The sequence below is a fragment of the Pseudophryne corroboree genome, chromosome 4, assembly GCF_028390025.1.
Source record: "Pseudophryne corroboree isolate aPseCor3 chromosome 4, aPseCor3.hap2, whole genome shotgun sequence".
In the NCBI taxonomy this organism is placed as follows: domain Eukaryota; kingdom Metazoa; phylum Chordata; class Amphibia; order Anura; family Myobatrachidae; genus Pseudophryne; species Pseudophryne corroboree.
This window is the reverse complement of record NC_086447.1, coordinates 244,388,253-244,412,660: the sequence shown is the minus strand read 5'-3', so window position 1 is coordinate 244,412,660 and position 24,408 is coordinate 244,388,253. Positions and strand designations below refer to the sequence as shown.

Genomic DNA, 24,408 nt, shown 5'->3' with positions numbered 1-24,408 from the left:
TCAGCCAGGGGGAGGATAGAAGCAGGGGAGGATAGATACACAGTAGTCAGGGGGAGGATAGAAGCAGGGGAGGATAGATGCACAGTAGCCAGGGGGAGGATAGCTGCAGGGGGGTATAGATACAAGGCAGTCAGGGGAGGATAGATACACAGTAGCCAGGGGAGGATAGATGTAGGGGAGGATAGATACACAGTAGCCAGGGGAGGATAGGTGTAGGGGAGGATAGATACACAGTAGCCAGGGGAGGATAGATGTAGGGGAGGATAGATACACAGTAGCCAGGGGAGGATAGGTGTAGGGGAGGATAGATACACAGTAGCCAGGGGAGGATAGGTGTAGGGGAGGATAGATACACAGTAGCCAGGGGAGGATAGATGTAGGGGAGGATAGATACACAGTAGCCAGGGGAGGATAGGTGTAGGGGAGGATAGATACACAGTAGCCAGGGGAGGATAGGTGTAGGGGAGGATAGATACACAGTAGCCAGGGGAGGATAGATATAATGCAGCCAGGGGTGCATAGATACACAGCAGCCAGTGAGAGGATAGATACACAGTAGCCAGGGGGAGGATAGATGTAGGGGAGGATAGATACACAGTAGCCAGGGGGAGGATAGGTGTAGGGGAGGATAGATACACAGTAGCCAGGGGAGGATAGATGTAGGGGAGGATAGATACACAGTAGCCAGGGGAGGATAGATGTAGGGGAGGATAGATACACAGTAGCCAGGGGAGGATAGGTGTAGGGGAGGATAGATACACAGTAGCCAGGGGAGGATAGATGTAGGGGAGGATAGATACACAGTAGCCAGGGGAGGATAGATGTAGGGGAGGATAGATACACAGTAGCCAGGGGAGGATAGGTGTAGGGGAGGATAGATACACAGTAGCCAGGGGAGGATAGATGTAGGGGAGGATAGATACACAGTAGCCAGGGGAGGATAGGTGTAGGGGAGGATAGATACACAGTAGCCAGGGGAGGATAGGTGTAGGGGAGGATAGATACACAGTAGCCAGGGGAGGATAGATGTAGGGGAGGATAGATACACAGTAGCCAGGGGAGGATAGGTGTAGGGGAGGATAGATACACAGTAGCCAGGGGAGGATAGGTGTAGGGGAGGATAGATACACAGTAGCCAGGGGAGGATAGATATAATGCAGCCAGGGGTGCATAGATACACAGCAGCCAGTGAGAGGATAGATACAGATACATTTTTACGAGGTGCAATATTGGTAATTCTATTACTGATGATGAAGTCCCCTTTCCTCCCTAGTGATGAATTGCAGGATTATCTATTACTATATTTTGTATTTCTCTTTTTGTTACTTTATGTACCCATGGCCAGATTAAGGCCCACATGGTCCTGAGGCTGAAAATGATCAAAGGCCTATTGCAAGAAGTTGAGGAGCTGTGGCTAATAATGTGTGAGTGTGGCCAGTGATATATGCGTGTGTTCACTCCCTACACTATAAGCCCCAATGTCTCCCAAAATATGTAAAAGTAGAATAATGGCATCACTTTGTGAGGAAATGAAAAATATAATTGTAATTCTTATGATTTATGGCAACCATGTGACCAGCTGGGCAGTTAATTATCATCATGCTGTCATGATGATGGGCCTATTTTTATCTGGGGCCTGGAGCTGTAGCTCCATCTGCCCCATTGTTAATCTGGCCCTGCATGTACCTACAACATCCATTGGGGTCTACGTAATTTCTCCAAAACACATAACTCCTCTTTACCTAGGAATTTTTAAAAATGTTATTTGTGTGACCTTTGGAAGGATTATCCTCTTCCCCCTATTCAGACCTATTATTTAGAACATATGCAGAAAATAATTTGTGGTAGACTTTATTAAGCATAGATTAAAAACACAAAAATAATTATTCCACTGGAAAAAAAGACAAAAAAATAATATAAATATTGCAATTAAAATTTTCACCATATTTTTAATTCCAAAAAAAATATATATTTTTTCATAATTTTAAGAAATGTATAAATAAAACAGAATTTAAAAGTAGTCAGAACCTAGAACAGTTCAGCTTATAAGTCAATGGACTCTCAATGGGAGAAGCTTATATGATAACATCCTCTACTGGATGTGCAAAGAATTACGATGGTAGAAGACACCTTGCCCACTGCAGCAATTAAAGTATCAGTGTTGGCCAAAGCTGCTGATGGACTGGATTGTGGGCTTCATATTATATTCCTCCTGTAACAAGGGAAGCACAGTCACATTAAAAGAGCAGACATCTAACATCTCTTGTTCTTCAGAGTGTTCAGGATTTTCTGGTTCTTTGTTTTGAAACTCATGACAAAGCTGTTGGGTAAAACCTTTGCTCGACCCTCTTCATCTACTTGACCCATGATGATGTAATTCAAACCTGTGGGAGACACAAGTGAGATTTAAGCATTTAAGAGTAAGTGGATCTCAAGAACTTTTGTTAAGTGACTATAGAGCCTACTGTATATACTAAGCATTGGAGAGAGATACCGTGGATAAAGATAAAGTACCAACCAACCAGCTTCTTTCATTTTTTAAACAAAGCCTGTAACATGGCAGTTAGGAGCTTATTGGCTGGTACTTTATCTCTTTCCACTTTATCTCTCTCCAAGGCTTAGTACATAGACTCCAAAGACAGAAACAGGATTTAGTACTCATCAGCCCCCTTTGATACTACAGTAAAAACAAGTTGGGGTTGTGTAACTGGCGACCCAGATCCCTGCACTCAGCATCCTGCGCTGGGATGCTGGCCACAGAATGCTGGCAGGGGGGGTAGGCGAGCGCAACAAAGCCCCTTGTGGGCTCGGTGGCGAGCATTTCTATTCCCACTCTATGGCTGTCGTGGACATCCACACGTGGGAATAGTTCCTGCTAGGCGGCATGCCAACTCTCAGGATTTTGAGCGTGTAGGATGTAGGGATCGGTATTGTGAGACTGCCAGTCACATAACTACATCCCGTAAAAACACACAGAAATGTACTGAGACTGTTTGGGCTGGTGAAGGAAGAGTAATTATATATGGATCAGTTTACACAATACAAATCATTTACTCTGATGCATGATGCCAATAGACGTCACTGGAAAGATGGCACTGCTGGTAACTAGGTATACTGAAGGGGGACACGGGTGGATGCAATGAACTTATGACATTAGGGGCAGACTAGATGAGAAGAGGCAGACTAGATGGACCAAGTGGTTCTTATCTCCTGTCAAACTCTATGTTTCATTATAAAATGTACTTCTTATGGACAGCATGTTTACTGACAGTCATTAGGTCATAGTAAAATATAACAGAAAATGTCTTCAAATGCAAAAGCAGTATCAGCATAAGAGAAGGTGATGGGGGAGGGGGTCAAGTAAAGTAAGAAAGGTTTTTATAAACCCAATATTGGTTCGATTGGTCTGTAAGCTATAAAGTAGTGTCAGGAAGATGTCTCGTTGTTAGAGACCTCATTTGTATTATCACTGATGGATGAAAATGTCACCAAGTACTGTATTACCAACTGTCAGTAAATCTATAGACATTTGCCAACCATGCTCTGATGCAAAGTTTGATCTACACTGTGTGGGTCTCCATATAAAAGAACATCTACCACTGACTCCAATGTATCAGTGCCCCCAGTGGCTGAAAATTAATAGAAACTGGCAGAAAACATGTGGAGATGTGCCCTGTATTGCAGGGCACATCGAGACTGCAGCGGCGGAGTGCAGGGGATCTGCGTCCCCTGCAGAGTACAGCGGTGGCTGGCGCTTGGGCAGTGTGTCTGTCCCCAGCACCTGTCAGTAAGTGGCGGGTATCCGGGGCAGGGACCAGGTGTTTCCCTGCAGCAGACTGGCAGCGGTGACGGAAGCGGCGCTTTAAACTTGGTGCCAATTTGGCCGCCAATGAGAAGCGCCGCCCGCTGCATTTCAAATCGGGCGTCGTCAGTGAGCCATGGACGGCTCACGGGGCGCCGGCCATTAGGAAATGGGTGCGGTGAGCCAATCGGTGCTCGCCACGTCAGAGGCCCCGGCCAGTGACGTCAGACGCCGGGCGGGAGCTGAAGAGAGAAGAGACCGCGCGGAAGAGTGCAGAAGAGCCGGACAGAGAGGAGAAGCATCGTCGCGGGAGAAGATGACGGCGGACGTGGGAGGAAGAGCTCCGATGGCTGCTGAAGAGGCCGGGCTCCTGAAAGAAGATGTCCAGCGGCGGCGGCGCCGCTGGCCTGGACGGGCCAGCGGCAGAAGACTGAGGCAAGGGTTGGAGAGGCAACCAGGGGTGGGAAGAAAAGAGCTGACGAAGCTCCCCCCTGGTGCCTCTCCCACCGGGTCAGGTAGGCCCTTTTAAGCTGCCCCTGCTACCCCCTCTCCACCCTAAACCACCAGGGATCGGTCATTAGGCCCGTAGGCACAGTCAGGCCCTCTCGGCCTGTGGCCACATATAGTCGTCCCTCCAGGCCCGTGGCCCCCATTAGATGGGCATTAGGCTCGTGGCCACAATTCAGGCAATAGGCCTATGGAGACGGATAGAGGGCGTTAGGCCCTAGTTCCAGTAACCCCCCCGTCAGGTATATAAGGTGACCCTGGGCATTAGGCCCAGGTCACCCAACTGGCCGCATGTTAGGTGGGCGCTAGACCCGTGGGAAAAAGTCAGGCCTCTGGCCTGTGCGCAGTCAGGGCGCATTAGGCCCAGTATAATACAGTGCCCATTGCAAGATTCTGGGCAGTAGGCCCAATTAAGCAGCAAGGGGAGGTGGGTAGGCTGTACGGCACCCACTCCCCAGTAATCCAAGTAGGTTTTCCCCTGTGTGCAGGAGTGGTCCAGCTCCACACTCATAGCCACAATAGTATTCAGGGTCAAGGAAGGGCTGGCCAGCGGCAGGTAGAGATTTAAAGGGACAGCACCGTTTAATCTTGTACTGTGATATTGCGATGCCTGTTGTTACCGTGCAGGGCAAAGTGTTTGTTTTAAAATTTGTGCATAGTTTGTGTTGCACCACCCACACCTGAGCTAGTTTGAGGGCTTTGTTCATGTAGTTAGTGTAGCAGATGCACATTAGGGTAGTTCTTGGCCCTGAACGGCTGTTTTCTCTTTGCATCCTTACAGGGACCTGTAAGTGGAGAAGATCGGAGTGCAAGATTTGTGACGGTGAGAAACATCTGTCCGTGTGTTCCTTTTGCATGAGTTTGTCTCTATCTGTCTCCCTTCCTTCAGGGCGAACGGTGGACCTTGCACGTCGATGCAAGGCTGAATTTACACCTGGTGCGAGAGTACTGATAGGTGAAATTCGGGCTCTGAGGCCGAGTGCCGAGGATGACCTTCACCTAGCCTGAAAGCTCTATTTCTCTCTGTTTCGGAGGGTGTTTTGGTCCACAGTTAGGAGGAACGGCACTCAGCAATCTCCTTCCCCCTAGGTTGCCGTGTCCGGATCCATTTGGAGTTCCAGGCCTGTCTCAGTTTCCACGACCTGAAGGTGAGAGGGAGCGGCGCCTGGTAAGTAGTGAGTCTACACCTGCACGCAGCAGGCACTACACCACAACTCAACTCTCACATACATACTAGGCTTTATCATTCCAGAACCTTTATTGAGTAAGAAGGGTTCCAGTATACTATCCCGTTCCTCTTCTAAAATACAGGGCAACAGTATGTTGAGGTATAGCGCCTTCTAGAACTATACCCACAACCACAGAGCAAATTTTAATTCCCCAAAATGACTAAAGATACCATAAATAGACTAGGACCGTGGCAGCACAAATTTGATAGTTTCTCAAGCATCCACAAAGCTAGTTCCAGTGTGAATACGTATAAATACTGTTTAATACTCCAGGTAGTTATAAATACAGCTATTATGTGTCACAAATATAAAAGGCAAAGTATCCCAGTAAAGTCATTTCAGCTATATACAGATGGACTGTTTCTTGTTGAGTGCATCTGAAACTAATGAAAGGCTCGTGATCCCCTACAGTATCACTATACAAACGATTGGCAGGATGTTATGCAGTCCGAGATCACTGGAGGTGCCTTTGCCGGACGATCTCAGACATTTCTTTTAAAGGGATAATCACAAGGCATGGTTTTGCCTTGTAAGTGATTGTCCCTTTAAAAAAACGTCCGATATCGGCTGGCAAGCCGCACCAGCGGCGATCTCGGACTGCATTACATCCCGCCGACTGTGTGAGTCTCATTGCCCATGCCCCTGGATGAGTAATAAGGAACATTTAAAATAAAGAAAATCAAACTTCACCTCATTTTCAAAAACAGAAAAAATGCCTTATTACTGTAGGTCTTATGGACAAGCATTATGTGGTTATTATAATATCTGAATGACCGCTTTCATTCAAGTGTTTTGCTGATGTTAGTACTGTAGCAAGGGTACAATCATTTTTCTTTATGGGATAAGTCTGCATTAAGTGAATATCTGCATTGCCGGCTTTAGACTCTATCGTGTTACTCACCTCGTCTGATCAGCGGGCACTGCTTACACACCACAGTAATCTTAGCACTCATCGACTTTCCAGCCTGCTGGATGGCCAACGTCCCCTCTTTGTAAACATTGATAATGGACAGCGTTGCATATACACTCCCTCCCCTGCTCACCGTTGCTATAACAGTACCAGTTATCACTAGAACAGAAAAAGAAAAACTGCAGTTATATTATGCAGTCATTTTGCTTAATATTTATTATAAAAAAAGTACAAAGTAGACTAAAAACAGAACCATAAATACATCTTTACATGCTGCTTGATGTTCTGTACATGGGAGATTTTTAGAGACAAAAAAAGTTTCAAACATCTGTTTCCTTAAAATGGATTTGTTGCACTTAAGACTCACAGTACGTGCTGACAGCAAGCTGAAATTTGTAGTTCAAGAAGCGTATAGAAGTGATCTTGGGAAATTGGGCAGGCATTTAAGGGGTCTATTTACTAAGCCTTGGATGGAGATAAAGTACCAGCCAATCGGCTCCTGTCATTTTTCAAACCCAGCCTGTGACATGGCAGTTAGGAGTTGATTGGCTGGTACTTTATCTCCGTCCACTTTATCTCCATCCAAGGCTTAGTAAATAGACCCCTAAGTGTATAAAAGCGATGCCCAATTATAATCTGAATGAAGAGGATGGGGTTACTATCAGGCATGTTTGTAATTGTAGTCGGTAGATGAACGACTTACACGTGTCTGATCTGTAACCCAACAGATGCCCTATGTGTGCTCCATTCCAACATGTATACTAAAAGGCTTTTTCTTTTAATATGCAGAGCATACGTCAAATTTTATGGGCGGTATCCAATTAAATTACCAAGGCTATTTGGTTCACCGGGGGCTATCCCATTAGCCCCTTTGACCGTCACTTATCGGGAATTGGTTTCACCTGCCTTAAGCATGCAAAGCCAAATCCATGATAAGTGGACATTTTTTTGCGCGACAAGTGCCATATAAATACATAGGTCCGTGGCTTTTCACAGGACCTATGTATTTTTGCACAAAAACTGATGTTTTCACATGAGGTAATTGGATAGGGGTGAAAAGAAAACCCAGAAAAACACCCATTTTCCACACTCGCAGCACTATCGTGGCTAATTGGATACCGCCCTGTGTGTCTGCATCTCTGAATATTTTACTAGCAGCAATCAGACACTTGTTGTAGTGTGAGTTAAGAGTTATGCTTAAAAAGATTGTGTTTACTCTCTGAATTCTAATTCATTTCAGATTTCTTAGCAAATAGGGTTTGGTTCAGAGTGGTTAGACATACACAGTATATGTAGAGACAACGGGCATCGTTATATTACAAGTTCACTATATCTCAATCAAGTTCAACATACTGTATGGTAGCATCTAATGGTTATACAATCAGCATATTTTTCCTCAAACTCTGAAGAAGTTGATGGAAGCCATTTTTGAATGACCCTGGACATGTCACTGTGTCTCCCCCTGCGCCAGGCAAAAGAACCCCCAGAATGTTCCACTGAGCATGTGTGAAGTGGCTAGGAAGTGCACGTATGCATAGATCCACTAAAAGTGGCCTTACCAAGTGGTAAATTAATTATATATTGCTGTGATAGCTGAATTTCTCCAAAATACGCCTTATCGCAGTGTTTTAATAAATAGACCCATTAGTGTATTATTGGGTTTGGTTGTAGCAGGTGATAGTGAAACCAAGTACACGTCACTCTGATCTATCATTTGAATGCCTATGAAATTCTATTTTCCAATGTTTTGCAGCAAATCTGAATTATAACACTGAGAGGATTTGATTAAGATGTGACAAACCTGTCCTTGTAGGACAAAAATACACACGGTGTTCCAGCAATACAACATGACGGAACCAGGAGTCTGAATACAGACCTTTGTACAGTAACAGTTCACCTTCTGTCTGCTCATTTGTGTTTACACGCAATGACTGGGATACATGTTTACCGTTTTCTCTCCTAAACATCTCAAGGAAGCTTTTCAGTCGCAGCCACCAGTACACAACACAGGATGAGCATGGAGCCAACTCTTAAGTATATTTCTCCCATTTCTCAGTATTAAAGCATTCTATATGAGGTCACTGATAAAGAAGTAAAAATTTGGGTCATTTTATTCCCATACCAAAATTGCTTGAGCAGTAATTGCTCTCCAGGGTCCCAGTCCGTCTACATTTTTGTTGGCAGACTCCGACTGTTGGTTTTAGACCTTAATAAAAATGAAATAAAAACATAAGTATCAAACTAAATAAGCAAACAATGGAACGTATCACATTGAAGAATTAAAATAATATTTAAAAAAAATAGATTAAACATGCAATAATATAAGAATAGTCTGCAAAACAAGAGTTGGCAGGAATTAAATGGTTTGCCCAGCTAGACTATTTTGATTTGCTTCCCATATCCTTCCCACTTTCTTTCTCTCCACATTTTAATAGATCTCCATGGTCTCAAACCACATTTGTCTTCATCTGTATAAATAAATAGAAAAATAATTTTGTTGCCCATGACTACATGCATATTTCCCTAATGTCCCGAAATGTGGCATGAGAGTTCCACAATTTGGAGACAACCACCTCCATTGCATTTTGTCCACTTCCCTAGGGATGTGTGCAACATGATGGTGCAATTCGCTCTGAATCACGTCCTAATGGCCCCGGGCGAGTGATGTGTAAATAGTAGCCCTGCACAGCATCGGTGGGGTAATGACATGAAACACAGTACTACATGCCTTGAACCCTTGAACCCCCCCCCCCCCCCTCCTCCCACACCCCCTCCCCCCAGTATCTCCCAGACAGAGGGTAGGTCCAAAAAATCAACAAGTATTACCAAATACTAGGGAGCTCCGTTGTGCTCACAAAATACCAGTGAGCTCACAACTCAAATGTGGGAGAGGCCCTGGAGAGTCTGAGTTGCAGACTGTGGGCCTGATTCAGGTTTGTTTGTAAAGCAAAAAACACAGATCTGGGCAAAACCATGCTGCACTGCTGGTGGGGCAGATGTAACATGTGCAGAGAAATTTAGATGAGTGGGTTATATTGTTTCTGTGCAGGGTAAATAGTAAATACTGTCTGCTTTTGCATGTAGCCCACAAATGCTGGGCAGATTTATTTTTACACTACAATTTAAATTTCAGTTTGAACACACCCCACCCAAATCTAACTCTCCGCACATGTTACATTTACCACACATGCAGTGCAACATGGTTTTGCCCAGTGCTTTTTTGCTTTGCTTACAAACCTTAAGCAGGCCTAGTGTGGTCCGGAGGGCATTATTATTCCATGGCATTAGCCCAACCCTGTTTGCATAGTTAGTGGGTGAGCATAGGTGCCTGCTCTGGGAGTCATCCGAAGGCCAGGAATACACATGACTATATTTGGCTCAAGAGAGGAGGCAGCAATGGGGAGATACTACATTTATATTATTAAACTGTTTCTCTATCTTTTCTTATTTCTGAACAGGCACGCCTATAGATGATTGATTATTGGAGCTGTGCTGTGTACATATTTGTGATGCAGTACTTACCATTGTTTTAAGACAAATTTCATACTGTATATATTGGAATAATGGACCTTATTCATCTTCAGTTGCAATTTTGCTATTTTATCAAACAAGCAACTGTCTGCGATTGCATGCTGGGGCCGCCCAGCACTGCAATTGCGATCGCATCGCTGAATTGTGAAAGCCCCTCTGCCTCCGCAGCCTGGCTGCGAAGGCAGGTTAAGGGCAGCCATGTTTTCACTTGCAGCGGCCGCATGTGACGTCACCCCAGTCGATGCCCACCTGATGCCCGGCGCTGTCAATCATGTTGCGGTCGCATTGTTCCGGGATGCGACTGCAATATGCCAGCCCATTACCACCTGTTGAGAGAATGCGAACGCAACGCATCTCCGACCTGTCCTGAATATGGTCCAATGTATTAATAATTCAGACTTCTATAAAGGAGTATACAGTATAACTCTATTTTAATATTTCTTGATTAGAACTGTGCAGGAGTATTAGGATTTAACATTGAAATAAATGTCATTCTTTATTTAATGTTTACTTTCATCAAAGGGAATGTAGTCTACCATCCATTATTACATCACCTGGTACCTGTATATACCATTACACAATAGTGGCTGCACTACAGAACTTTTGCTGTTGTCAAGCCTGCACGAAGAGGGCCCCACTGTATGCTGTACTCCCACAGGACCTAAGGTGAGGCTGGGCTGCATGGGCTTGCAGACCCCAGTGCAATTTACAAGTTAAATACTGATATTAATTCACTTACACAATCCGCCAGGCAAGTAGGGGGCTAAATGTACCATTTATATCTCAGCCTATGGCCACACCACACATTCTCTCACAGTTGCATCACTGTATGTACTTATCTTGTATTAATGTTTATTTCTCTGTAACCTTTAGCATTACAAGAAATAAACCACACAATCAGGAACAAGAGCACTTTTCATCTGTATTTCTGACCAGGGCCATAGCTGCAGGCAGGCAGGCAGGCAGGCAGAGAAATGGAGTGTAGGGGGCACTGATGTTTAAATTAAAAACAATTACCTAACAGCAGAGGGGTTAATGTTACCTAAACAGTAGCAGACAGGAATGTACTATGAAGACAACACATTCAGTATGATGTATTCCCCTTATTAACACAGCATTTCATATTTTCCATATTACATCATTCCTCTGGGACTAGGCCTCAGTAAAGGACAATATGACACAATAAAAATGAATTGTACAAAGTAAGAGAAAAAATAAAATAATACATGCATATACTGTAACCTGACCACAAATGGTCTGTCAATTTTCTGATAGGCATCACTCTGGTGTGAGGATCCAAGTGCACACATGGGGTAGGTTGTAGGGGAAGACAACGCATGTGGTAATTTGTAGGGAATGGGTAAACAAGGGGCAAGTTGTAGGGAAAGACAATGCAGGTGGTAATTTATAGGGAACTGACACACATGGGGCTAGTTGTAGGGAAAGGGCACACATGGGGCTAGTTGTAGGGAAAGGGCACACATGGGGCTAGTTGTAGAGAAAGACAATGCAGGTGGTAATTTGTAGGTAATTGACACACATGGGGCTAGTTGTAGGGAAAGGGCACATATGGGGCTAGTTGTAGGGAAAGGGCTCACATGGGGCTAGTTGTAGGGAAAGGGCACACATGGGGCTAGTTGTAGGGAAAGGGCACACATGGGGCTAGTTGTAGGGAAAGGAAAAGGCACACATGGGGCAGTTGTAGACAAAGGGCACACATGGGGCTAGTTGTAGGGAAAGGGCACACATGGGGCTAGTTGTAGGGAAAGGAAAAGGCACACATGGGGCAGTTGTAGGCAAAGGGCACATATGGGGCTAGTTGTAGGGAAAGGGCACACATGGGACTAGTTGTAGAGAAAGGGCACACATGGGGCTTGTTGTAAGGAAAGGAAAGGCACACATTAAGCTAGTTGTAGGCAAAGGGCACACATGGGGCTAGTTGTAGGGAAAGGGCACACATGGGGCAAGTTGTAGGGAAAGAAAAAGGCACACATGGGGCTAGTTGTAGGGAAAGGGCACACATGGGACAAGTTGTAGGGAAAGGGCACACATGGGGAAAGTTGTAGGGAAAGGGCACACATTGGGCTAATTGTAGGGAAAGGGCACACATGGGGCTAGTTTTAGGGAAAGGGCACACATGGGGCTAGTTGTAGGGAAAGGAAAAGGAACACATGGGGCTAGCTGTAGGGAAAGGGCACACATGGGGCAAGTTTTAGGGAAAGGGCACACATGGGGCAAGTTGTAAGGAAAGGGCACACATGGGGCTAATTGTAGGGAAAGGACACACATGAGGCTAGTTGTAGGGAAAGGGCACACATGGGGAAAGTTGTAGGGAAAGGGCACACATGGGGCTAATTGTAGGGAAAGGGCACACATGGGGCTAGTTTTAGGGAAAGGGCACACATGGGGCTAGTTGTAGGGAAAGGGCACACATGGGCTAATTGTATGGAAAGAGCACACATGAGGCTAGTTGTAGGGAAAGGGCACACATAGGGCTAGTTGTAGGGAAAGGGCACACATGGGGCTAGTTGTAGGGAAAGGGCACACATGGGGCTAGTTAAAGGGAAATGACAAACATGGGGCTAGTTGTAGGGAAAGACAATGCAGGTGGTAATTTGTAGGTAATTGACACACATGGGGCTAGTTGTAGGGAAAGGGCACACATGGGGCTAGCTGTAGGGAAAGGGCACATATGGGGCTAGTTGTAGGGAAAGAGCTCACATGGGGCTAGTTGTAGGGAAAGGGCACACATTGGGCTAGTTGTAGGGAAAGGAAAAGGCACACATGAGGCAGTTGTAGGCAAAGGGCACACATGGGGCTAGTTGTAGGGAAAGGGCATACATGGGACAAGTAGGGAAAGGGCACACATGGGGAAAGTTGTAGGGAAAGGGCACACATTGGGCTAATTGTAGGGAAAGGGCACACATGGGGCTAGTTTTAGGGAAAGGGCACACATGGGAATAGTTGTAGGGAAAGGAAAAGGCATACATGGGGCTAGCTGTAGGGAAAGGGCACACATGGGGCAAGTTTTAGGGAAAGGGCACACATGGGGCAAGTTGTAAGGAAAGGGCACACATGGGGCTAATTGTAGGGAAAGGACACACATGAGGCTAGTTGTAGGGAAAGGGCACACATGGGGAAAGTTGTAGGGAAAGGGCACACATGGGGCTATTTGTAGGGAAAGGGCACACATGGGGCTAGTTTTAGGGAAAGGGCACACATGGGGCTAGTTGTAGGGAAAGGGCACACATGGGCTAATTGTATGGAAAGAGCACACATGAGGCTAGTTGTAGGGAAAGGGCACACATAGGGCTAGTCGTAGGGAAAGGGCACACATAGGGCTAGTTGTAGGGAAAGGGCACACATGGGGCTAGTTGTAGGGAAAGGAAAAGGCACACATGGGGCAGTTGTAGGCAAAGGGCACACATGGGGCTAGTTGTAGGGAAAGGGCACACATGGGACTAGTTGTAGAGAAAGGGCACACATGGGGCTAGTTGTAAGGAAAGGAAAAATGCACACATGGGGCTAGTTGTAGGTAAAGGGCACACATGGGGCAAGTTGTAAGGAAAGGGCACACATGGGGCTAGTTGTAGGGAAAAAAAGGCACACATGGGGCTAGTTGTAGGGAAAGGGCACACATGGGACAAGTTGTAGGGAAAGGGCACACATGGGGCAAGTTGTAGGGAAAGGGCACACATGGGGATAGTTTTAGGGAAAGGGCACACATAAGGCTGGTTGTAGGGAAAGGAAAAGGCACACATGGGGCTAGCTGTAGGGAAAGGGCACACATGGGGCAAGTTTTAGGGAAAGGGCACACATGGGGCAAGTTGTAAGGAAAGGGCACACATGGGGCTAATTGTAGGGAAAGGACACACATGAGGCTAGTTGTAGGGAAAGGGCACATATGGGGAAAGTTGTAGGGAAAGGGCACACATGGGGCTAATAGTGGGGAAAGGGCACACATGGGGCTAGTTTTAGGGAAAGGGCACACATGGGGCTAATTGTATGGAAATAGCACACATGAGGCTAGTTGTAGGGAAAGGGCACACATAGGGCTAGTTGTAGGAAAAAGGGCACACATGGGCTAGTTGTAGGGAAAGGGCAAACATGGGGCTAGTTAAAGGGAAAGGACACACATGGGGCTAGTTGTAGGGAAAGGACACACATGAGGCTAGTTGTAGGGAAAGGGCACACATGGGGAAAGTTGTAGGGAAAGGGCACACATGGGGCTAATTGTAGGGAAAGGGCACACATGGGGCTAATTGTATAGAAAGAGCACACATGAGGCTAGTTGCAGGGAAAGGGCACACATAGGGCTAGTTTTAGGGAAAGGGCACACATGGGGCTAGTTGTAGGGAAAGTGCACACATGGGGCTAGTTAAAGGGAAAGGACACACATGGGGCTAGTTGTAGGGAAAGGACACACATGGGGCTAGTTGTAGGGAAAGGGCACACATGAGGTTAGTTATACGTAAAGGTCACACATGGGGCTAATTGTAGAGAAAAGGAACACATGGTACTAGTTGTAGAGAAAGGGCACACATGGGAAAGTTGTAGGGAAAGGGCACACATGGGGATATAGTGTTAGGAAAAGGGCACACAGCTTGGATCTGTACCAATTTTGTTAAGGGCACGTAGGCTGCTGCTCCATATGATAACAGTAGTCGCAAACTGTTTGGCCGGGATACGTTTAATTTGCTGGCTGTCGGGATCCTGGCAGCCAGAATACCTAACGGCGTTACAGGACTATTCCCACTCGTGGGTGTCCACGACACCCATAGGGGGAGATTCAAATGTTTGAAAAGTCGGTTGGGTGTCTGTTTTTTCCTGTCTATTAGATAGGAAAAAACAAACTCCCAACTGACTTTTCAAACATTTGAATCTCCCCCATAGAGTGGTAATAGATCCTGTGGCAAGCGCAGCAGAGCCACCGAGCCCACAAGGGGACTCTTTGTGCTCATCCCGCAGCCGGCATACTGGCGGCCGGGATGCAGTTGTCGGTATATTGACAGCCGGCATACTGGCTGCCGGTAAATCATACTGATTCCATTTGGACTATATATATATATATATATATATATATATCTTAATATATATACCGGTATATATATATATATATATATATATATACACACACACTGTATAAGCCTCATCAGTCAGTGGGGCCGCTGATAGGGAAGGGATAGATAGATACGATAGATAGATAGATAGATAGATAGATAGATAGATAGATAGATAGATAGATAGATAGATAGATAGATAGAATGTGAAATACCATGACGTTGAAATTGTAGGCAGTGGATGCTTATTCCACAAATAAGTCTGGAGAGAAAAAAATATTCAAGAGGCACAAGGCTATTAAAGAGAACGCTTGGAAAAGGGAAAGTGAACAGAAATGTTTTACAATACAGCAATTCCAGTTTTCGCATGTATGTATCCCATACACCCACCACGGTCTGCAGTAAGGCCTTATTTTATCACGATTCTATGAAGACAGGAGGTACAGGACAACGGTGATAGAAATGCGTGATTGATGTGTATATGCCATGTGGCCAACCACAGTGGAATTTATGAATATAGTAGATGTAAACTGAAGACATAACAACCCTGTAATTTAACTGATCCAACATGATGTATTTATAGGACTAAACTTAGAATTTCCAAAGTCACTCCAAACCTCTAAAAGGAAACATGCTGACAATTGAAACAACACAGATCCTTGTTGTATTGCAGCTTTAAATAGCTTCTGGAAGGAATGTAAGCCTTTGTATTATTGCTAACAGTATAGAGAGTTCTAGGTATGTGCAGAGCGCTCACACTAAAGGTCACATTCTGCACGTTACATTTTGCTCAAGATGTTGTTGGTCCATGTTTGATAAAAATGGGTTTTACTGTCACAATATTCACATCTCAGTAAAATCACGTAACAGTTGTACATTAGATAAAAAAATCTATCCAATGTCAGAGCCGACACTAGCATTACGTAAAGCTAGGCGTTTGTCTGGCCTCTAAGATGAAGGAGAAGCAGTCAGCCAGTTCCTGACGTGTGAAGATGTCAACCGTTGATCTTCAATGTCAGTGGGAGTGCTGGCCTGGCTATGATGTTACAGCCAAGAGACATATTCCCAGTTGGAGAAGCAGAGGATGCCGCCTCAGCTCCCGACCTGCTGAGGTAAACAGGAGTGGGGGAGGGGCACAATTCCGTCATTTCAGGTGGGGAAGGACAAAACCAAGGTGTTTGCGTTGGCTCTGCCCAAGGCACCAATAAGTCTGAAGCTGTGATACACTCCCTCCCAGCTCTAACGCTATAGCAACATGTGACTACTCTTTTGGCTCTTGACTCCTGGCTACTATTTTGATTATTCTTCTATTTGCTCCACTATCTTCCCTTACAGCCCATTGCTACCCGCCCAGGTACTTCACCTCATTCGAACACAATTTTTTTCCATACACGAGATGGAGAGTAGTATCTAATGGGACAGACTGATATAAATGACAAGTAATCTCTGTACATTGCTGTGTATTTGGTGGCATCTGCTACCGGTACAGTCGTGCCCATATCTTGTGATTGCTGCCACAGTGCATATGCCCACAAATTGTAGATTTTATTCTTGCATCAGGCCCTTCATGTTCTTACCAAGATCTGAGCCCAGTTGTATTATTGTTGCCTCATGGGAACCAAACAACTGAGTGCACATCTGTGCTGTTCAGAGCATGTATATGCCGGCACACCCACGGTAATGCTATGGTCCACTTGAGCATACACTTTACTCAACATTTTGCAGATCTGTGATCTGTGAATGAAATACCCTTCAGATTGTGAGCTCTATCAAGCAGGACACTATAACCTTCTAAATGACTGAATGTTCCTGTGTTATCATTGCATATTTTATTCAGCTACCTGCAGATAAAGCACAGTTATTACTAAACATGGGTTCAGTATGATTTACCGACAGTCGGTTCAGTATGATTTACCACTAGCATTGGGCGTCTTTTTACCAATAATGTTGCAACGCAATGTGACTAGGATGCACCAGGAGACTGTGCTAATTAATTTGATATGTGACACTTGTATATCTGTGTGCGACTGAGGGGTATATTCAGTCAGTATTCAATGCCACAGCCAAACCCGACAGGTTTGTTCCGTTCCCGACAATGCCAATCCGACTTTCTTTAAAGTCGGTCAGTGGGTCATCTGTACCAATCTGCATTATATATATATCATAATTGGCCATGCGGCAGGGACAACCTGATATGTCTGTTAGCGACATCATTCCCGGACATGTCAGCTGTACAAACTCGGCAAAGCATTAGTGACATATCATTCATCAACTGCACGACCGATATATCACATAGGTCGGGATGTACTAAAGGTAAAAATGCGGTAAAACCCCCGTTTTCGGCGGTTTTACCGCATTTTCATATGTACTAAGCCCCGACTGCCGCGTTTTGTGCTGCACAGGGTACCTCCATCTTTTGATGGCGATACCCTATAGAAACCTATGGGCTTCTTAACGCTAGCCGCTGCAACCTGCTGCATGTCTGAGTAACTGATCGTAGCCGTGCAAAATCGATAAGGTCTGAATTAGGCCCAACGTCAATCCGACTTTAATAAAAGTCGGATTGACATTGTCATGAACGGCCAAATCCATTGAATACTCAGATATCGGATACTTTCCGTTGGAAAGTATCCAACATCTATTGAATACTGTACACCCCTTAAGCTGAATGAGAACTTTGGGTTAGTGCAACAGTGTGTTTAGACTACAAGCTGTCTTTACATACTGTAGTTACTACGGCGCCTTCTGTTACACAGCACAGCTGCCACTTATTCTGCAACAGTTGTCTGCATAGAGGTAGTGATATATGAAGGCTTCATATTAACACAGGCACCCAATTGCGATAGGAAGTCAATCTGTAATTCTACATGGGTTCAGTATGATTTACTGACAGTTACTTTAATAAATAGATTTAGTTAATTGCAGCCAGAGGTGTAGCGTTTCATTGCAAGGCCAAATGGCTAAATGGTTTTGGTTCCTGGGAAATCTAATCTATTGGCTCTGGAGAGCCCTAATTTGCTCCTGTTCCCTCCAATGTGCAGTGTAACCGAGGCTGGCCTTTCAGTTATCCAGAACAAGATTTAACTTCTTTGCTATGCCATTTTTTAAATAATAAAAACAGTATTCTAATTTTTGTATGACTCATTATTGTAAGATACTGCAGGGAACCACTTCAAAGACATAGAAAACTCCTTCCAGCACTATATATAAAACATATTAATGCAAATCCATTTATCCTCACTCTACAGAAATGAATAACTATCACATATAGCCAAATTGACCTTATGGGATTTATGTAATAGCTGCAGGAGGCAGGGACTGGCAGTGTCGGACTGGGGCATGAAGGGCCCACCTGGGGAACGCAGTGGTAGAGGCCCATGCTTAGGGGTGTGGTCAGCCTACAAAGGGGGTGTGGCAAGTCAACACACAGGTTTGGCTAACCATTAAAATAAGAATTTACTTACCGATAATTCTATTTCTCGTAGTCCGTAGTGGATGCTGGGGACTCCGTCAGGACCATGGGGAATAGCGGGCTCCGCAGGAGACAGGGCACATCTAAAAAGCTTTTTAGGTCACATGGTGTGTACTGGCTCCTCCCCCTATGACCCTCCTCCAAGCCTCAGTTAGGTACTGTGCCCGGACGAGCGTACACAATAAGGAAGGATCTTGAATCCCGGGTAAGACTCATACCAGCCACACCAATCACACCGTACAACTTGTGATCTGAACCCAGTTAACAGTATGATAACAAAACGAAGTAGCCTCCGAAAAGATGGCTCACAACAATAGTAATAACCCGATTTTTGTAACAATAACTATGTACAAGCATTGCAGACAATCCGCACTTGGGATGGGCGCCCAGCATCCACTACGGACTACGAGAAATAGAATTATCGGTAAGTAAATTCTTATTTTCTCTAACGTCCTAGTGGATGCTGGGGACTCCGTCAGGACCATGGGGATTATACCAAAGCTCCCAAACGGGCGGGAGAGTGCGGATGACTCTGCAGCACCGAATGAGAGAACTCCAGGTCCTCCTTAGCCAGAGTATCAAAATTTGTAAAATTTTACAAACGTGTTCTCCCCTGACCACGTAGCTGCTCGGCAAAGTTGTAATGCCGAGACTCCTCGGGCAGCCGCCCAGGATGAGCCCACCTTCCTTGTGGAATGGGCATCTACATATTTCGTCTGTGGCAGGCCTGCCACAGAATGTGCAAGCTGAATTGTACTACAAATCCAGCGTGCAATAGACTGCTTAGAAGCATGAGCACCCAGCTTGTTGGGTGTATACAGTATAAACAGCAAGTCAGACTTTCTGACTCCAGCCGTCCTAACTATATATATATATATATATTTTTAGGGCCCTGACCACGTCTAGTAACTTGGAGTCCTCCAAGTCCCTAGTAGCCGCAGGCACCACAAGAGGTTGTTTCAGGTGAAAACGCTGACACCCCTTCATGAAGAAACTGGAGACGAGTCCCAGTTCTGTCCTGTTCAAATGGAAAATTTTAATATGGGCTTTTGTAAGACAAAGCCGCCCATTCTGACAATCGCCTGGCCGAGGCCAGGGCTAACAACATGGTCACTTCCCATGTGAGATATTTGTCAACAGCATGGTCACTTTCCATGTGAGATATTTCAAATCCACAGATTTGAGCGGTTCAAACCAATATGATTTTAAGAAATCCCAACACTATGTTGAGATCTCACGGTGCCCCTAGGGGCACAAAAAAGCTGTATATGCAATACATCCTTTACAATCTGGACTTCAGGAACTGAAGTCAATTCTTTCTGGAAGAAAATCTACAGGGCCGAAATTTAAATGTTAATGAACCCCAATTTGAGGTCCAAAACACTCCTGTTTTCAGGAAGTGTAGAAATCGACCTAGTTGAATTTCCGTCGTGGAGCCTTCCTGGCCTCACCCACGCAACATATTTTCACCACATGTGGTGATGACGTTGTGCGGTCACCTCCTTCCTGGCTTTGACCAGGGTAGGTATGACCTCTTATGGAATGCCTTTTCCCCTCAGGATCCGGCATTCAACCGCCATGCCGTCAAACGCAGCCGCGGTAAGTCTTGGAATAGACATGGTACTTGCTGAATCAAGTCCCTTCTTAGCTCCCCAGGCCCTTAGTCCTCTGTGAGCATTTCTTGAAGTTCCGGGTACCAAGTCCCTCTTGGCCAATCCGGAGCCACTAGTATAGTTCATACTCCTCTATGTCTTATAATTCTCAATACCCTGGTTATGAGAAACAGAGGAGGGAACACATACACAGACTGGTACACCCACGGTGTTACCAGAACATCCACAGCTATCGCCTGAAGGTCTCATGACCTGGCGGAATACCTGTCCCGTTTTTGTTCGGGCGGGACGCCATCATGTCCACCTTTGGTCTTTGCCAACGGTCCACAATCATGTTGAAAAACTTCCCTATGAAGTTTCCACTCTCCCGGGTGGAGGTCATGCCTGCTGAGGAAGTCTGCTTCCCAGTCGTCCACTCCCGGAAAGAACACTGCTGACAGTGCTATCACATGATTTTCCGCCTAGCGAAAAATCCTTGCAGTTTTCACTGCCCTCCTGCTTCTTGTGCCGCCCTTCTGTTTACGTGGGCGACTGCCGTGATGTTATCCCACTGGATCAATACCGGCTGACCTTGAAGCAGAGGTCTAGCTAAGTTTAGAGCATTATAAATTTGCTCTAAGCTTATTTATGCGGAGAGAATTCTCCAGACTTAATCACACTTCCCTGGAAATTTTTTCCCTGTGTGACTGTTCCCCAGCCTCTCAGGCTGGCCTCCGTGGTCACCGGCATCCAATCCTGAATGCCGAATCTGCGGCCCTCTAGAAGATGAGCACTCTGTAATCACCACAGGAGAGACACCCTTTTCCTTGGCTATAGGGTTATCCGCTGATGCATCTGAGGATGCGATCCGGACCATTTGTCCAGCAGATCCCACTGAAGAGTTCTTGCGGGAAATCTGCCGAATGGAATTGCTTCGTAATAAGCCACCATTTTTACCAGGACTCTTGTGCAATGATGCACTGACACTTTTCCTGGTTTTAGGAGGATCCCGATTAGCTCGGATAACTCCCTGGTTTTCTCCACTGGGAGAAACACGTTTTTCTGGACTGTGTCCAGAATCTTCCCTAGGAACAGTAGACGTGTCGTCGGAAAAAGCTGCGATTTTGGAATATTTAGAATCCACTCGTGCTGTCGTAGAACTACTTAAGATAGTGCTACTCCGACCTCCAACTGTTCTCTGGACCTTGCCCTTATCAGGAAAGCGTCCATGTTTCTTTTAAGAAAAATCATCATTCCGGCCATTACCTTGGTAAAGACCCGGGGCGCCGTGGACCATCCAAACGGCAGCGTCTGAACTGATAGTGACAGTTCTGTACCAGGAACCTGAAGTACCCTTGGTGAGAAGGGCAAATTTGGACCTGTAGGTAAACGTCCCTGATATCCAGTGACATCATATCGTCCCCTTCTTCCTGGTTCGCTATCACTGCTCCGAGTGACTCCATCTTGATTTGAACGCTTGTATGTAAGTGTTCAAATATTTCAGATCTCACCGAGCCGGTTGGCTTCAGTACCACAATATAGTGTGGAATACTACCCCCTTCCTTGTTGTAAGAAGGGTACTTTGATTATCACCTGCTGGGAATACAGCCTGTGAATTGTGTGAGGGGGAGACGTCTCGAATTTCCAATGTACACCTGGGATATTACATGTAGGATCCCGGAGTTCCCTTGCGAGTGTTGCTGAAACTCTTGAGATGACCCCCTACCGCACCTGAGTCCGCTTGTACGGCCCCAGCGTTATGCTGCGGACTTGGCAGAAGCCGTGAGGAGCTTCTGTTCCTGGGAATGAGCTGCTTGCTGCAGTCTTCTTCCCTTTCCTCTCCCCCTGGGCAGATATGACTGGCCTTCGCCCGCCTGCCCGTATGGGGACGAAAGGACTGAGACTGAAAAGACTGTGTCCTTTTCTGCCAATATGTGACTCGGGGTAACAAAAGGTGGATTTTTCAGCTGTTGCCATGGCCACCAGGTCCAATGGACCGCCCCTTTATACGGCAATACTTCCATATGCCGTCTGGAATCTGCCTCACCTGACCACTGTCGTGTCTTCGTCTGGCAGATATGTACATCACATTTACTCTTTGATGCCAGAATGCAAATATGCCTCTGCGCATCACACATATATAGAAATGCATCCCTAAAATGCTCTATAGACAATAAAATCCTGTCCCTGTCAAGGGTATCAAAATTTTCAGTCAGGAAATCCGACCAAGCCCCCTCAGCGCTGCACATCCAGGCTGAGGCGATTGCTGGTCGTAGTATAACACCAGTATGTGTGTATACTGTTATGATATTTTTCAGCTTCCTATCAGCTGGCTCCTTGAGGGCGGCCGTATCTGGAAACGGTAACGCCATGTTTTTTATATGCGTGTGAGCGCCTTGTCCACCCTAAGGTGTGTTTTCCAACTCGCCCTTACTACTGGCGGGAAAAAGGGTATACCGCCCATAACTTTCTGTCGGAGGAACCCCACGTATCATCACACACTTCATTTAATTTATCTGATTCAGGCAAAACTACAAGTAGTTTATTCCCACCCTACAAAATACCCTTATTTGTGGTACTTGTGGTATCAGAAATACGTAACACCTCCTTCATTGCCCTTAACATGTAACTTGTGGCCCTAAAGGAAAAATACGTTTGTTTCTTCACCGTCGACACTGGGGTCAGTGTCCGTGTCAGTGTCTGTCGACCGACTGAGGTAAATGGGCGTTTTTACAAGCCCCTGACGGTGTCTGAGACGCCTGGACCGATACTAATTTGTCCGCCGGCTGTCTCATGTCGTCAACCGGCTTGCAGCGTGTTGACATTATCACGTAATTCCATAAGTAAGCCATCCATTCTGGTGTCGACTCCCTAGAGAGTGACATCACCATTACAGGCAATTTTCTCCGTCTCCTCACCAACATTTTCCTCATACATGTCGACACACACGTACCGACCTACAGCACACACATACAGGGAATGCTCTGATAGAGGACAGGACCCACTAGCCCTTTGGGGAGACAGAGGGAGAGTTTGCCAGCACACACCAAAAGCGCCATAATGTATATAACAACCCTAGAAGGTGTTGTTTCTATATATGGGCTCTTAATATATAATTATATCGCCAATTTATGCCCCCCTTCTCTTTAACCCTGTTTCTGTAGTGCAGGGGAGAGTGGGAGCCTTCCTCACCAGCGGAGCTGGTCAGGCAAATGGCGCTGAGTGCTGAGGAGAATAAGCTCCGCCCCTTTCACGGCGGGCTTTTCTCCCGGTTATTAGGAAAACTGGCCTGGGTTAAATACATACATATAGCCTTAATGGCTATATGTGATGTATTTATTTGCCAAATAGGTATTTATATTGCTGCCCAGGGCGCCCCCAGCAGCGCCCTGCACCCTCCGTGACCGTGTCAGTGAGCCGTGTAGCAACAATGGCGCACAGCTGCAGTGCTGTGCGCTACCTCTCTGAAGACTGTGAAGTCTTCTGCCGCCTGTTTCCGGACCTCCGTTCCGCCGTCTTTCTTCAGCGTCTGTAAGGGGGATCGGCGGCGCGGCTCCGGGACGAACCCCAGGCTGACCTGTGTTCCGACTCCCTCTGGAGCTCAGTGTCCAGTAGCCTAAAACTTCAATCCTCCTGCACGCAGGTGAGTTGCAAGTCTCTCCCCTAAGTCCCTCGTTGCAGTGATCCTGTCGCCAGCAGGAATCACTGATTAGAAACCTAAAAAAAAACTTTACTAAACAGCTCCTTAAGAGAGCCATCCAGTTTGCACCCTTCTCGGACGGGCACAAAAACCTAACTGAGGCTTGGAGGAGGGTCATAGGGGGAGGAGCCAGTACACACCATGTGACCTAAAAAGCTTTTTAGATGTGCCCTGTCTCCTGCGGAGCCCGCTATTCCCCATGGTCCTGACGGAGTCCCCAGCATCCACTAGGACGTTAGAGAAAGAGTGTATGGTCTGGGCTTCTTCAGAAATATATTCCATGCATGATAATTTACCAGATTAATGCACTCTAGAAAATACACCATATCCCTGTGTAGCATTATGTAACATACTGTATGTACGATGTATAATAAGAATTTACTTACCGATAATTCTATTTCTCGTAGTCCGTAGTGGATGCTGGGGACTCCGTCAGGACCATGGGGAATAGCGGGCTCCGCAGGAGACAGGGCACATCCAAAAAGCTTTTTAGGTCACATGGTGTGTACTGGCTCCTCCCCCCATGACCCTCCTCCAAGCCTCAGTTAGGTACTGTGCCCGGACGAGCGTACACAATAAGGAAGGATCTTGAATCCCGGGTAAGA

The 24,408-nt window shown here is 45.9% G+C and overlaps 1 protein-coding gene across 1 annotated transcript in view; it reads right to left on the bottom strand.

Annotated features, from left to right (window-relative positions):
- Positions 1–1,857: 1,857 nt before the first annotated feature.
- The window catches only part of PCOLCE2 (procollagen C-endopeptidase enhancer 2), a 106,645-nt gene continuing 84,094 nt past the window's right edge, over positions 1,858–24,408 (bottom strand). Inside the window, exons 7-9 of the mRNA XM_063915989.1 lie at positions 8,571–8,654; positions 6,440–6,607; positions 1,858–2,384 (exon numbers count right to left, since the gene is read on the bottom strand). Coding sequence (XP_063772059.1) covers positions 2,254–2,384; positions 6,440–6,607; positions 8,571–8,654 — 383 coding nt within the window. The 3' untranslated portion in view covers positions 1,858–2,253. The remainder of the gene's footprint in view (positions 2,385–6,439; positions 6,608–8,570; positions 8,655–24,408) is intronic.